This window comes from Apostichopus japonicus, chromosome 4, assembly GCF_037975245.1.
Source record: "Apostichopus japonicus isolate 1M-3 chromosome 4, ASM3797524v1, whole genome shotgun sequence".
NCBI lineage: Eukaryota > Metazoa > Echinodermata > Holothuroidea > Aspidochirotida > Stichopodidae > Apostichopus > Apostichopus japonicus.
In genome coordinates this window covers 24,652,432-24,669,227 of record NC_092564.1, presented here as the reverse complement: position 1 = coordinate 24,669,227, position 16,796 = coordinate 24,652,432, and the positions used below count along the sequence as shown (strand labels likewise).

Below are 16,796 nucleotides of genomic sequence, written 5' to 3'. Positions count from 1 at the left end.
GGATGAGCAGTGTTATCTAACTGCTATTAAAATTCTGTTTGCACCATTAATCAGGTATCCGTATGTGACTTGGCAATTGCAACATTAGACTGCTTGGCTGATTTTTGGTTTAGGAAAGTTTGCTATTATTTCCCCCATATTTGCCCCTTATAAAGTTGTTTGCATGTCTTACAAGATGAATGCATCAAGGAACAGGAACAGGAAGGGTGACAGGAGTCAGACCAATGTTCATTGGTGTTGAGAATGGTACCAAGCCATGTGTAAATCATTGCAGAGTATTATGGGAGGGGAGGTCTAGCCCCCTGGTGCCACAGGCCATGAGGAATATGTATGATTTCTTTTACTGTGTTTGACCCTTGGACATCTCAAGGACAGTTTTGGTTTTCTGACAAGAAATGTAATTGTCTCCCACTGCTGGACAACCCATATTACAACAAACCATGCACTGAGTTAGTAATTAACACTGCCCAGGACATTTAATGAGGTCATTCTAATGCAATTCTTGCACCCTTTACTACAATAGCAGTGACACTGAAGAACATGCATTCTGCCATCAGGGCTTCCTGTGATTAGCCTCTGTTGTGTAATAGATAATGTCTCAAAACTTAGAAGTGGTTTTGAAATGTTAGTTGGATTGGTAGTGTTGTGTTTGTCAACAAAGACTAACAAGTCATCCGTTTTATGAAATACCATAATGTTTTTCTCTTCTGTAATTGCAATATAGTATAACAGACTCGGAACTAGAACCGTTGCGAGCACAGCTCTCAGAACTGGATCAGAGTGTGGTAGACCAACTAGATGCCATCGCCATGGTCAAGTCAAACATCCTCAGGAACGACGACAAAGTTAAAAAGATGATGGGAAGTGTTGCCTTCTCTTGAGATTGGAAGAATCTTAGTGGCCTTGGGTATTAGATGATGAAGGTGTGTGATAAAAAACTTACTTCAGCTAAATTTAATTACTTTTTTGGTTTAACTAACAAAGTGAGTTATTCGAGATCGGTCTTTCTTAGACGTTTTGTATTATGCAAGAGTAAGTATAGAAGTTAGGGTAACCTGTATCTCTACTAACATTCCCATGTTCGCCCTTGCTGTCAGACCTATTATTAACTTTTCGACCAAGAATTTGAGGTCATAGGGTTCAGCCTTCTCACACTTAATTAGGTATCTGCTACTCTACACAAGGACAGCTTCTTATGCTGTGTGTTATGCACAATATACACATAAATGGATTAAAGAACTTAAATGATGCTATATCGTATTTGTAGCTTTGAAGGTGGACTGCTCCGATTGGTCAAATCTCCTGCCTTAGATGAACTCTTAGTAGAGTTTGTTATCTCCTACAATATCATCAAGCAGGGTTGGTTTTTACTTGACTTTTGCCTTAGATGATCACTTAGTAGAGTTTATCTCCTACAATATAATCAAACAGGGTTGGTTTTAATTGACTTCTGCCTTAGATGATCACTCATTAGAGTTTGTTATCCCCTACAAAATATTCAAGCAGGGTTGGTTTTACTTGACTTCTGCCTTAGATGATCACTTAGTAGAGTTTGTTATCTCATACAAAATAATCAAACTGGGTTGGTTTTCCTTGACTTCTGCCTTAGATGATCACTTAGTAGAATTTATCTCATACAAAATAATCAAACTGGGTTGGTTTTACTTGACTTCTGCCTTAGATGATCACTTAGTAGAGTTTGTTATCTCATACAAAATAATCAAACTGGGTTGGTTTTACTTGAATTCTGCCTTAGATGATCACTTAGTAGAGTTTGTTATCTCATACAAAATAATCAAACTGGGTTGGTTTTTCTTGAGGTCTGCCTTAGATGATCACTTAGTAGAGTTTGTTATCTCCTACAAAATAATCAAGCAGGGTTGGTTTTTATGATTTCTTCAAGATTACTGTAAGGATACATACTCTAAGTACAAAATCAATTAAGACGTGATCTCCTGTTTTTCTTGAATAGTTTATTAATATTCAAAACCATTTGTTTATTTGTGTCTGGCAGTGAGGAGTGGCTTCTTGTATAATCATCTCTGTCATAAAAGATCAAGTTGACTATTCGGTATTAGGTACCGGCAAAAATGTGCCTTTGGAGATCTTACCAGTAGTATGTATAAGTTACACAAATATATGAAGAAACTGGTTTGAATTTTCATTTAAGTCATTATTGTACTGCACTAATGGCTGTAAACAGGGTTAGGGTATTAGTATTAAGTATAAAGTGGCTTAGTAGCCTGATGGTATAAGAATTTCTCAATAATGTGGTACAGCTGTTCAGTATTGAACAGTGTATTACTGACAGCTTTGCTGGTGCTGTCTGTAATTGTGAAAGGAATAAAAGAAAAAAGAAAAGAATACAAGCATGTTACATATAGGTGCCAACTATATTTGTCATTTTAATCTACTTGCATTTAACTTATGTAACTTGAGGCTTTACAGTAAATTTACATCGGTTTTGCAAAGTGTCTTGTCATGATTGGTTAATTGTTTTTTTAGGCAGCTCCGCAATTGCATTGAGCACCTGGCATGTAATCAATATCCGAATGCTGCGCCTGGAGACATCACATTAAAATTTGTCTGAAGGCAAAAATGACATATTTGGAGGCAGACAGATGATTCTATTTTTTCACCATTTTAACATAGAAAGAAAAGTTTTTTATGTTAAATTGGAAATGTGTGTCTAAACTCAACAAAAGAGCCCTGATTGAGCTCAAAAGTACCATTTTCCTGGGAATGCTAAGAGTTTCAAAGCTAAACGGCAGACTCTCAGTTGTGAAAGTTTGCATGTTGAATGTCTACCTAACAAAGTAATTCATGAGTTGTGCCGATGTTTTTGTAGGAAGTAAATAAGGTTCAATGTTGAGTTTTGCTTTCATATCGTCAACAACTGTGATACCTTAAAAGCCATGTGAGTTTTCTAGGTGGGTGTGTACCTTTAAGGACTGAAAACAATAAACTGCTACTACACATTTTAGAGCACATCCATCCGGCACCCCTTGCCCCTTTACCTCTCCCAGTTTGTTTCTAGTACAGATTGGATCAGTCATTATTTGCTCCCTGGACAAGCCTTTATCCTTTCTCAGGTCTGAGTGTGTGATGAAATAAGCTCAAACTATTGGTCAATTTTCACTGGTAATAATTTCTAATTTAATATTGATCTAATGAACAAACATGATTATCATGCCTCAGCTCAATTTTTTTTTTAAATTCCTTTTAAAATTATTCTTTAGTTAAGATGAATAAGTATCATGATTATGTGCTTTGTTCGGTTGTCAACAGTTTGAATTCAAAATTTACTTTTCTTTTTTGAATTCTAAATCTTATGAAACATGGACAAATAGTTGCTTTCTGTGCAAATGAAAAAGTAAATAAATCAGTAACATGTCATGGTTACAGGGATCAACTTGGATGATTAGTATTCATGTAATAACTTGATACTTCACAACACTTGTAGGATATGTAATTACCTTCACAATGTATGTAGGTTATGCAAAACCTTGATAATTGTTTCTTCACAAAGCTACGATGATAAGTATCTATGTAATACCTGATACTTGTTACTTGAAGTTCACAATGCTTGGTGGTTATGTAATACCTGGAGATTTGTTACTTCACAATTCTTGGATGACTAGTACTTATGTAATACCTGGATGCTTACATGTGGATATCAACATTCCATTACTCTCAGGTTCAAACTAATTTTTACAGATCTGAGCAACTAGGCAATCCCATTAGTATTGTCATTGTTTAAATATCATTTTCAACTTATTTCTTGTATTTAATTGATGGATGAAAAGACCGAAAGTATCATAAATGCTCACCTTGAATATATGTCTCTCCGTCCGATTCTAAAATTTTGTTTGTGAAGTTCCGAAGTGTAAATGTTCACGTGCACTGTTTTCTTTGTAAACAGAGTTGACACTTTTCAGTTTCTGATCAAGTTTTTTGTCAATGGTATTCCTTCTGCTATATAATCTTGACATTTTGAGGAAGAAAGGGAGCTTTAAAAAGCATTTGAAAGTATCATTTTACAGTTACTGTTAGGATTTAGAAGTCAACCTTTTGCTCAAATAAAAAAATACATAAAAAGGAAGGGTTTTGATGTATTTTATTGGGTTAAGACTGAGCTCTACGACAGGAATTTTGTGCACTTCATGTGAACTTGTGCAAGTACTCGTTAGTATGCATTAGTTCCTCATTTGTACATAGATATTAGAAATGCAAATATTCCTTGATGTAAACTATATGAAGTAGTGTTGATGTGATGTAAATTGAGAAGTGTTAATAAACCTTTATCACTGTAAATCCACAACCTTTGTCTACCTTATTTGTTATTGTATGAATGCATTTGGGGCCGAAGGGGGGAGGGTTGAAGGTGGGGGCGAAGGGGGTAATCAGGAAAGTTTAAACTGACACTGCCTTTGGACTACCTTTATTTCACTGGTGTGGAAACAAAAGTCAGCCTGAAATGTACAGATATGAGTCGAGTAGGAAAGATAGTAAAAATCTACAAAATTTTGTCGCTCCTTCAGGTATAATGTATGGATTTAACTACCAAATTCCAGGAAGATCTGCCAATTTGGTAGGGGATGGAAGGAGTAATATAATGACATGCCTTCCCAGATGTCACAATTACCAGTCAACCCTTACATCATTATGTTTCTGTGCCTGTGTTAACAAAGCTCTATGAATTGTTTACAGCTCCACATGTCCAGATCGTTAAACACTGTACATTTCTCTTTATAGTTCCATTAAGGTGCTATGGTATTGCATCTATTAATTTTATTGTCATGATATGATAAAAAAATAAGATACATGAAATGGTTAAAAGTAATGTACATTATTATTTGCAGTTTGTATTCTGCCTGCAAGAATTGAATTGAATCATTTTCATAAAAGGCTATCCCTCTTATGTTTATTGTCACTTCCCTCAATAGTTGGAAAACCTGACAGATTTCTGCTACTTATTAAAAATTGGCAATGTTACCAAATTCCAGGAAGATCTGCCAATTGGTAGAGGATGGAAGGAGTAATATTATGACATGCCTTCCCAGATATCACAATTACCAGTTTACTTTACATCAGCATGTTTCTGTGCCAGTGTTAACAAAGCTCTATGAGTAGTTTACAGCTCCACATGTCCAGATCATTAAACACTGTACATATCTTTATAGATACATTAAGGTGCTATGGTATTGCATCTATTAATTTTATTGTCATGATATGATAAAAAAATAAGATACATGAAATGGTTTAAAAGTAATGTACATTATTATTGCAGTTTGTATCCTGCCTGCAAGAATTGAATTGAATCATTTTCATAATAGGCTATCCCTCTTATGTTTATTGTCACCACCAAACTTCCCTCAAAAGCTGGAAAACCTGACAGATTTCTGCTACTTATTAAAAATTGGCAATGTTACCAACAATGATCCGACATACAGCATGACAAAACTATGGGGTAAACTCCTCATTTTAACGAACCTATATTTAGATTGAATGTCAGTTTACTTGAAGCATTAAAAGACTGTTGTATCTGCTGAAGTAGTTTTTCCCCTTACACTGAATCCTCATTTCAATGTATCTTCGATCCCTTCACGGCAGACCAGGTTATATTGCTTTATACACACTAATGACAAAACATCACCGACCTTAACAGAACATCTGGTTTCGCTTGCTCTTCATCTCTGAGGGAGCTGTTCATTACGCTGGTTACCAAGGATGACATCTGGTGCTGACATTGCTTCAAAATGTCTCTGCACCAGCTGATGTGACTTTTTGTCTGGCCACTGGAAGAGAAATGAGGGTACAACAGTAAAAGTCTGTTGCAAATTGACAAGCCTCACCCTAGAAAGACATGGTTACTGAGGATTGACCCCAAACTAGGGCCAGATAGCTTTAAGGCAACTGCAGATTCCTTTTTCTTGGGGCACTATCAGTCTAAAACAGGGTATCATTTAGTGACATTCAAATGTTGTGTAGCACTTTCCAAGGCTCTGCAGGTTTTCTCTTATTGAATACTATAATTCCTGTGTAGAAAACTGTGATACATCTTTACACTTGTATAGCGACTTGACCATTGTGTATAGCATTTTGTGAGGCGATACTGGATAAATTATTCCCTGTACACTTTCATAAATCATGATGCTTTCGAAGACATAGTTTTGAAATTTAAATCCTTGATCTGATTTTTGGTTCCTTGCTGAAAGCAAAGGAACCTATGTATTCAGGTTGGCGTGTGTGTGTGTGTGTGTGTGTGTGTGACGCTTAAGCTTGTATGCACGATAACTCAACAAGGGATTGACTGATCATGATCAAACTTGGTGGGTGGGTGGCCCATAGTGAGTAGATGAACCCTATTGTTTTTGGTGCCCACAAAGGTCACCAAAGGTCAGTTATTGTCCAAAAACCCAAAATACTAAAACTGCAATAACTCCCAGTGCCAATGTGCGACAAGGTTGATATTTTGGGACAAGTTGTGAACTGGTTAGGGCAATATTTTGAAACTTAACGGTCATGTGATCTGAGGTCACCAAAGGTCAATTAATGTTAAAAAACTAGTATTTTTGCGATAACTTGAGAACGAATTGTCCGTTGGGGTTGGGAGTTGCTTCAGTGTCATCCAATTGTCGACCCACATCTGGGTGACCCTTGACCTCAATTTGACCTCTGGTGACCTTTTCATGTTTTGGGGATTTTTACAGTTTCGATGCTATTTTCAGATGTCAAAGGTACCTTCCGATCATAAATATTGATAGGTTGACCCCCGTGTGACCTTTGTGTGCGAACTTATATGGGGTCAAAGTTTTCGGTCAGAGTTAGGATGGCTGTACAGACTTATCGTGTTGATTTTTGGAATCAGCAGATCAAACTACATTTGAAACCAAGGTCAAAAGGTCAAAGGTCACATTAGAAAAAATGTGCTTAGTTTGGGAGAAAACGGGCGAAAAAGAAAATGTTTGGTTTTGATGCTAGATTTGGATATCAAAGGTACCTTCCGATCAAAAATGTCAATGGGTTGACACCCGGGTGACCTTTGTGTGTAAAGTTATACAAGGTCAAAGTTAATTTTCAGACATTTAATGCAATAACTCCCAGGGCCAAGGTGTAACAAGGTTGATATTTTGGGACAAGTTGCAAATGGTATAGAGGAATATTTTCAAACTTAACGGTCATGTGATCCGAGGTCATCAAAGGTCAATTAATGTTAAAAAACTAGTATTTTCGGTGAGAAAATGGGCAAAGAAAAAAATGTTTGAATTCTTACAGTTTTGATGCTATATTCACGTCTCAACAATCAAAAATGTCAATAGGTTTACCCCAGGTGACCTTTGTGTGTGAACTTTTATGAGGTCAAAGTAAATTTTCAGACATTTTGTGCAATACATCCCAGTTCCAAGGTGTGACACGGTTGATATTTTGGGACAAGTTGCAAATGGTATAGGGGAATATTTTTAAACTTAACGGTCATGTGATCCGAGGTCACCAAAGGTCAATTAATGATAAAAAACTAGTATTTTTGCGATAACTTGAGAACGAATTGTCCGTTAGGGTTGGGAGTTGCTTCAATTTAATCCAATTGTCGACCCACATCTGGGTGACCCTTGACCTCAATTTGACCTCTGGTGACCTTTTCATGTTTTGGGGATTTTTACAGTTTCGATGCTATTTTCAGATGTCAAAGGTACCTTCTGATCATAAATGTCAATGGGTTGACCCCCGTGTGACCTTCGTGTGCGGAGTTATACGAGGTCAAAGTTAATTTTCAGACATTTAATGCAATAACTCTCAGTTCCAAGGTGTGACATGGTTGATATTTTGGGACAAGTTGCAAATGGTATAGGGAAATATATTCAAACTTAACGATCATGTGATCCGAGGTCACCAAAGGTCAATTAATGATAAAAAACTAGTATTTTTGTGATAACTTGAGAACGAACTGTCCGTTAAGGTTGGGAGTTGCTTCAATGTAATCCATTTGTCAACCCGCATCTGGGTGACCCTTGACCTCAATTTGACCTCTGGTGACCTTTTCGTGTTTTGGGGATTTTTACAGTTTCGATGCTATTTTCAGATGTCAAAGGTGCCTTCTGATCATAAATGTCAATAGGTTGACCCAATGTGACCTTCGTGTGCGAAGTTATACGAGTTCAAAGTTAAATAATATTAATGAGGTCACAGGTCAAACGTGAAAAACTCCCAAGTTGCAATAACTTAAGCTACTATTTATTGGAATTTCGTCAAACTTGGTATGATGATATTGGTAGATAGTCTCCACACACTGATGTGTGTTGCAATTGATATCATGCATGTTTATAAGGGGGGGGGGGGCTAGCATTATTTCATTATGAAAAGTTTGTATGCACAATAACTCAACAAGGGAATGACCAATCATTACCATACTTGGTGAGTGGGTGGCCCATAGTAAGTAGATTATCCCTGTTGATGTTGGTGCTCATTTCATGAATATTAATGAGGTCATGGGGTCAAACGTGAAATACTCCAAATTGCAATTACTTGGCTACTATTACTAGTCGGAATTTCGTCAAACTTGGTATGATGATAATGGTAGATAGTCTTCACACACTGATGTGTGTTGCAATTGATATCAGGGCTTAGCATTACTTTGGCAACAAAAGTTTGTGAGCATAAATTACTGTTGTTGTATTAGGGCTTTGTTAGAAATTTAGCTATGAATGGAACTAATGAACAGCAGCAAGGAACCATGAAATGTTTTCATTCTGGTTGGTTTAAGGTTTTGGTCTCCAGCAAATTTCGCGACCAGAAATGCAACAGCAATTGTTAAATTGTTTTACTTACCAGATTTGGCTTTAGCTGTGGTACTTCTCTTTTAAATTGAATTCCATCCGTTGTTGTTACAAATCCATTAAGGACACAAAAACCGCAAGCTTCCTTCGTAGAATCAAAGAACAACCATTTAGCAAGTACTTCGACAGGAAACTTGATATTCTTGCTATAAAACCCAGAATTCACAATAGCGAGAGAGTCCCTGCAAAAGAGATATAAAGAAGACTTTCCTAACATCTAAAACGCACCACAATGGAAACCAGCAATAAGGGTCAGAATGGTGTTATGAATCAGAATGGTGTCAGAATGGTGTCAGAATGGGTCAGAATGTTGACCACGACAGAAGATGTTCCTGTACAAAGCACACACACACACATCATGATGATAAGGTATCTCCCTAGGCATACCATAAAGGTAATCTGCAGCTCATTTTGAGTACACTTTTGACATTTTTTAAGTAACAATTCGTTTTAAATCTAAATGACAATCATCCCTATCTAGGTATTTTTTTGGCTGGAGGTGCCAGTCAGAACCCAACAGTATCTTGCATACCATGTGACACGGTTTAAACCCAAAGTTTCTTCAATACCATTTTATGTATATATGTATGTAAGTGAACAATAATCTTGATATGTTGTAAACCACTATTTCACCCAACCAACCCAAGCTATTTGATTATGAACAGTCATCATTATATGGTCTTTAGCTATACTAGTTGCTACCTGCTCTCTAACTGAACCTTTCTTGACATAAAGGAAAACTTCAAATGCCTCCTAGAGAAACTGGAAAACATTTACAAACGGCAATCCTTTACTACAAAAAGATCTATAACTTTAATGATATTGCTTACCTCCTAATGAGAGGTAGATGTCTGTGAATTGCACAACGCTGTAAAAAGTCACACTGCTGAACAAGCTTCCGTAATCGAACAAAATTGCCTTCTAGGAAAGTTGTGCTTATGTCATAGGCCAGCTTAACACGTTGATGATTTCTGCAGGAAATAAAATAGATGCAAAAAGTTCGACTTATAATGATCTTAATGTGAGGGAATCCGTGCGTATAAACTGCATAGTCATTTTTCATATTTTTCACTTTTACTTATTTCTTCTTGTTGCAGTGTGTCAGGGGGTTTCATTTAATTCTTACCCACTGCCCTTCTTGATTTTTATCAATTATAAGTCTAATTTCATGCTTTATTACATGGTGCCACCAGACCAGTGGTGAAACAGAAAATCTATGTAATGCTGTTTATTCTGTCTGCTACATCCTCACATTAACGATTTACATTACTTCTATGAATCTCAAATTCAGCATAAATTTAAGACTTTCACCACCATTGTCTTCAATATCATCACAATGTTGGCAACGGAAAGGCTGGGGACTGATAGCATGATTGGTTTGGATGAGGATATAACAAAGTAATAATCTGGGGAGCCTAGTTAGCCTGTTATCTCTGTCCAAATGCAATACTATGGAAACACTGAAAAATCTATGAATAGTTTTTGAATTAAAAGTTACTACTGATACAAAATGAAATGTGGTGGAACTTGAACGACTACAGTTCAACTGTACAGAAGATTGAGGTGACGTACATTGTGACAATTGTATGCAAACTGACAGTGACCATGTCACGGTGAGTATAGTGCTTATATATTAGAATCTGGTTCACCTGAGAGTAGAAGGTAACTGGAGGGATGTCTGTAAGACTTCAAAAGAACCTTTATGAAGCAGTGGAAAGAAGCAGAAATAGAAAGGTTGTAATTATTATTGGCATCAACATTTCATAAGGAAGCAAAATATTAGGTTCACTTAACTGTGCATGAAACATATTCAACCTGATGTTTTATCATATATAAACACAACTTTTGTATAGCAAAAGAAATTATTAGGGAAATGGTGAAGATTTATCAATGATGCGCACAACTGTACACATTTGGGAATCATTAAAATCTAATTCTGACTTCCTAAATGCTTTAAAACAATGACTACAGTGTGTGGATGAGTGGAATAAAATGTGATATGTTTGAATCTCACCAAGATTGTAAAGGATGTAGAGAGCTTCAAACTCAGCACGATTGTTACTGTCAAAACCATCTTCCCTGTACTCAACCAGAAGTCGCTTCAGGCATTCTTGACAGTGGTCACTGTTAAACTTTGGTTCAAATTTTGAAAGGCTCTCTTCACATAATCTGTATGGAATACAATAAACAATATCAAATAAATACACCAAAAGTTGCAGATTTTCTTCTGATATGTTAAAGATCATGAATTTTAGAGACGTTCAAAATATAATCTGTGTCAGGTCTCTGGTTTGGATCTGTGTCAGGTCTCTGGTAGGAGATCCAATGTACAGCCTAAGGACAATCAGATATTAAAACCTGTAAAAAGAGATATACGTAATGAGGGATGTGCCTTGTCTGGATTATTTATCAACAACCAATTAAAGTACTGGTGACTACTTATACTTAAATGTTCTGAAATTAATTGAAATTGAAATTAACTGTTTAAAATGTATAATAGTGCTACCTGACTTAAATACAAATTTATGTGACTCAAATTACTTCTTTGCTCTCTGTTACATTCTTCTGTTTGAATCTGCATTAATTCTATGATTTTTCTATCGTAGCACTCTGTTGCTTTTGTACTAGTTAGTGCCTTTGATCATTTTACTATTGAATTCCGTGCATTATTAGAAACAGTCATTATTATGATTATTTCTTGTACCACATACCTGTACCCAGCATAGATATGAAACCTGACAGCACACTCTAGAATTCTAACGCTCTCTTTGCAAGAAGCTCGTTGAATGACTAGATCTTGTCTGATGGCCCTGAGTCGATCAAACACAAACAAGTACACTTCGCTCCATGGTAAGTCATCCCTTGTAGCTAAACTGTGTGATAAAGAAACAAGAAAGGATATGACAATTGTCTACACTGCTGATTAATTTTCCGTTCAATGGACTACATGTACAATATGACATAATTTTTTCCTGTAAACTATCAAATTGTTCTGGACATGTAACACAGCTTTAGCTTTATTTCTGTTGAGTAAGATTGTGTTATCAAGTAGCTGTATAATTGTTTTTCTATTTTTGCAAAAATATTGATATTATTTATTATAGCGTGGCTGTTGATCAATACTCACTCCGTCATCATGTACTCCACGACCTCCAGGAGAATACTCGGAGGTCGAAGGTCACGTCTATCTGTTGCATCTTTCCCTGCAGCAGGTCTTGAATATTCTTTGATCATAAGGAAGTCTTTCTCCATCCTGAAAATAAGGGGGAGGGGAGGAGAAGTTTTCACCATAAGAATGCAAAAGTTTGGCTTGGTGGATGAAAATTGCTATCTGTCACTTTGTAAATTTCCTGAGGAAGCAATGTTAATGTGTTTACATTTCTTTTCAATTGATCATATATTTTATTTAAAACTTTTATTTTAAAAGCAACTTTCAACCTTACTCACCTTTGTGAACTAGATTTTTTGGGCTGTCTTCGCTCCAGTAGATGCACTCTCCTTTGCCTTTGTCTTCTGTGAAAAAAGTTAGTCAATACAATAAATAAAATACAAACAACTAAGTAAGTAAATATTCTAATACTTAACATTAAAATTATTAAAACATTATAAAATTTTATTTTGCAAACTAAGTTTAAAGCTTGTTGTAACACATTTAGCAACTTTTTGGTTGTTTTAATAGTGACATAACATGTACTGTACCAAACTTATGAACAATTTGTATTTTAAAATTAACAAGGAAAATGTACTCGCCATTCATCTAAATAGTCACAGAATGTTTAGACACCTGTGCTCCTTGGGGGTATGGAGCATTTGTATTACATATTTTTGGGGTTCTGATATGGTCTGCATTTTACACATGTTTAGTGTAAGTTTCACAGCATGGTAAAATTCACAAACAAAGAACAACCAAAACAATGAAACAAAATTTCACTTACTCTTTTCTTTCTCTTTCTGGGCAAAATTCATAACAGGTTCCTTGGATCTGGTCCGACTTCTTAAGTGCCATGATGATAATGAGCAATGAATGATTCTTTTCTGTAAGATATCCTGAAATAAATCCATCAAATGGAAAGGAATAAATTGAAAAAGTCTCTATACCAGGGTGGGAATTTTACGGTACGCCGGTACGCTAGCGTACTGGAATGAAAATATGGCTTACCAAAATAAGAAAATCTAATGGGCCTAGTACTACACACCCTTGTAATGAGCGTACCAAAAATTCTGACCGCAAGTGACTGCATCTGACTGTAGTAGGCTTATCTGCAATCTGCTTCTAAGTTACGGAGGATTAATTTGTCGCGCAGCTAGCAAAATGCACTGCAGGCCGCACACAGCTGGCTGCTAGCTCAGCGATCGTGCCTGGACCGTCACATACCTACGACTAACTGTGTATGCATCGCAAATTACTCCAACTTCACACATGAACTACGCAATTGCCGACGGCAATTGCGTAGTTCATACTGTACATGTGCTCAGAATTTTCCCAGGTACCCTGCCAAACAACTGTGCGCTCATCCCCTGTCTAACACCTGTTTGTTAACATTTTTGGCACGTTTCCAAGAAACGTTTCATGGAGTATTCCCCATGATACACGAGGCACAGTTCATACACGCAGCACAAGATATCAAGCTATGGCCATCTTTATGAAAGTAAACCTTGTAATAAAATATGTTTTAGGCCACACGGCATGATTAACTAATGCTTAAAATTATTTCTATGTTCTTGTAGAAAACGTCAAGTTCGCAAAATACAATTAGTTGTGTTTTTGTAGTTACGTGAGATCCGTAACAGACAAGGTGGTTAGGCTATTTGCTATACACTTAACTATGGTAGGACATTATTTTTTCCGTATTTTTGGAAATTCTAGAAAATACTTTCTTTTCCCCCCGCTTAACACCAGATGTGGTCTTACGGTTTATTCATAAACGGGTGTACTAGAGCCTTGTTTACATGACATTAGTTGCATGTAGCACGATATGCCAGTTTTGCGTGAATTTTTCGAAAGTGTTTTGCTGGATCTTTCGTAAAATTTGAAAGGACCGAACGTACTTTTCGTAAACAATTGGTAATTTCTCTACTGATTTTCAGAGTTTTTTTTTACGATCTCCAGTCGATACATTTCCTTTCATCATGTATTTGAATAACTAATACCAAGTCGAGTATTCGACCCGGTATTGTCTGGTCGGAGAGTTCAACGTGATGGACAGGGATTGTAATTATTTCGATCGAACATGCATTGACTGGATTATCTGCGCCGCCGCTGTCGGCTCGATATAAAGTACGTGTACTTGTGCCGCAAATCAGGAAGTTTTCACAAAAGGATAACAGCGTTCAGGTCATTGTGCTGTGCTTACCGATTCATGAATTGTGCTTACCAACTGAGAAATCTTGGCTCATGTTGGTAAGCACATTTCATCAAAAAATGAAAAAATGCTTACCAACTTTTGTTGCCAAATTCCCACCCTGCTCTATACTTTACATTATGAATTTAAATTGGCATTAGGACTCAGAGGACACAAAAATATTTGCATATATTGGCCCATTTGCATTCTTTATATAGTGAATGCACAGAGGCTACTCATTGTAAGTTCTGGAAGATTTTACTGTTAATGTTACCATGTTTACACAGTTTTGAAGCTTTGATTTTAATGATTTAAATATGACATATATTCCAGCCAAAATGCAAAAACAAAACAATAGCAATAAGAAAATAAAAATCATAAAGCTTTCAATTTATTGGGTGTATATTGCTTAAGAGATGTTGCTGACCCACTGACTGAAAACTTCATTGCCCATGTACTGGTTGGTGTGTACTTGCCATAGAAAGTTTATACTTTAATACCACTCCACATAGGCCTACTACTAATACTATTAAATCTACTCTAACTTGTTTGTAAGGAGAAATTGTAGATACAGGCTGATAGGAAAGGCATTTATACTACTACTACTACTACTACTACTACTACTAGGCTTTACTTGAAGGTCAGTAACATTATTGTGAATGTGACACCACATCAAATTTGTAAGTGGTGATCAATAATATGTAATGTTGACAATTAACAACTCACTAATATTAAATACTTCTTCCCAAAGAGAACTTAACGTAAGACAAAATATTAAAAAATGATCATTGAGATAACGATATATAGGTCTAGGGCTACCTGAGTATGATTATCACAGTCTAATGAGTAATTGTAATCTAACCATGACAAGCATAACACTTGACAACAACATTCCTTAAAAAGGGTGTTACTAAAACGAATGACAATTGCGTTACACATAACAAATGACAATATGTTGTACACACTAAAAAATTGCGTTGACTAAAACGAATGACAGTAATGACAGCACAGACATTTGCTTCAACCGGATATCACAGTTCAGACTTCGTGGGTATATTAAAGCCACGCAAACCGAGTGGACGCGAAGTGCGTGGCTTACAGATCTAGTAAAGTACGAACAAGATACAAACGCACCTTATAGTAAGCGAAATTGTAAGTCTGATTTTAAAAAGTAAATTTAACATCATTTTCTCGATATTAATTGTTAGAAACTAACAATACTATCTTGAAACGGCTTTACAGAGGTACTGTAAATGTCAAAAGCACAGCACTCAAGCACATTCTCACAAAAAAAACTCTCCCTGCACCAAAACCCTGCAACCACGTAACATGCGATTTTCCTCAAATCAATTTTGCGCAGAAAACCAATAACCGCATTTACTCCACCCACTCATTCTATCTCCACTCACCACTGTCCTTCGTTGTCATTCACAAATGATATTTAACCCTGTACAACGTCAATTGTCATTCATTTTAGTTTGTCCCCTTAAAAACCATTGTTACAAGCGTCTATTGTAACCAAATGTTAGTCTAACAGTCAGGCCTAATCTGTGGTGCTGTTACTTGTTAGTGTTAGTACTAGTAGATCTTAGGCCTACTAGTACTACTATACTAAGGTACTAACTACTATCAGTGGCGTAGGAAGGTACTTTTGAGTGGGGGGGCTGAAGACTGATGGCCGACCTGGGGAGGGGTCTAAGGGGAGGGGGTGTCCCCCTCCCCTTTGGAATTTTTTGCATTTCCAGGTGGCCTCAGATGCGATTTGGTGCAATATAGCACACTTCAACACCTACTCCATTTTGTAAACTTAATTTTGTATTTTCACCTGGCCTTAGATGCAATTTGGTGCTCCAAATGAGGTTTTTTTTCTCATTTGGAAATGAAAAAGGGGTTTTCTGACTTGCGAAGCGGGGGGGCGGAATGATACTTCCGCCCCTCCACATTTTTCACTGGGGGGGCTGGCGCCCCCCCCAGCCCCCCCGGTTCCTACGCCCTTGACTACTATTACTAATACTAGGCCTAGTCATGTATCAATTTAGGCCTAGGCCTACCGCCAAAGAAGTACCATACTTTGCAACGTAAAGTACAGCAAGTTTAAGTTAACGTTATGCCTTACATTTCAATTTGAAATTTATTTCTCATGTTTGTACAAGATTAACACCTAAATATATTTACAGTAGGAACGACACTAGAAAAACAGGAAGGCTGTTGTTATCTCAGCTACAATGAAACACTAACATTACACAATTTACAGTAACATTAGGGTAGTTTACCTAATATAACTGGTATTGTTCAAGCAAAGCTGGTCCCTCCTATCAATTAGTCCATGCCGGTATGAAGGAATGAAGTGGAAAACTTCATTTCATGGTTTTGTAGAGCAGTAAATTTCTGTACTGTAGTCTTCAATTGACATGAGCAGCAGTTAGGTGAAACAACAGCAGACGACGGAAAATTGCCAGATAGGGCTCAACATAAACCAACATATTCCTCTGACCGCTAAAGATTTTTTTAATTACGTTAACAGAACTAATCAAATCAAATAATCTAAAAATAATAACAAAACATTTTATGGGGATTTATAAAAGTGATTCAGTGTTTTTACTACCATCAATGTTTT

At 36.5% G+C, this 16,796-nt stretch overlaps 2 protein-coding genes across 7 annotated transcripts in view; one reads left to right on the top strand and one right to left on the bottom strand.

The window, feature by feature from the left end:
• Positions 1 to 4,321, top strand: part of LOC139966894 (TRAF3-interacting protein 1-like) — a 15,946-nt gene extending 11,625 nt beyond the window's left edge. For 4 of the 5 annotated variants that reach the window (XM_071970353.1, XM_071970357.1, XM_071970354.1 and 1 more), the window contains one exon: positions 725 to 4,321. In XM_071970353.1, the coding sequence (XP_071826454.1) occupies positions 725 to 881 (157 nt within the window). In that variant the 3' untranslated portion in view covers positions 882 to 4,321. The remainder of the gene's footprint in view (positions 1 to 724) is intronic. The other variant, XR_011792786.1, reaches the window with a different exon arrangement.
• Positions 3,455 to 16,627, bottom strand: LOC139966896 (SAC3 domain-containing protein 1-like). Of its 2 annotated transcripts, none has more exons than XM_071970360.1 (10): positions 16,453 to 16,627; positions 12,773 to 12,884; positions 12,285 to 12,350; positions 11,965 to 12,090; positions 11,549 to 11,710; positions 10,852 to 11,006; positions 10,487 to 10,535; positions 9,668 to 9,808; positions 8,830 to 9,019; positions 3,455 to 5,798 (listed from the first exon to the last, which is right to left on the bottom strand). In XM_071970360.1, the coding sequence occupies exons 2-10, from the start codon at positions 12,841 to 12,843 to the stop codon at positions 5,691 to 5,693; spliced, it is 1,068 nt and encodes a 355-aa protein (XP_071826461.1). In that variant the 5' UTR covers positions 12,844 to 12,884; positions 16,453 to 16,627; the 3' UTR covers positions 3,455 to 5,690. The 2 variants fall into 2 exon arrangements, with proteins under 2 accessions (XP_071826461.1, XP_071826462.1); XM_071970361.1 differs by lacking the exon at positions 16,453 to 16,627 and adding an exon at positions 16,296 to 16,389.
• Between the last annotated feature and the right edge of the window lie 169 nt (positions 16,628 to 16,796).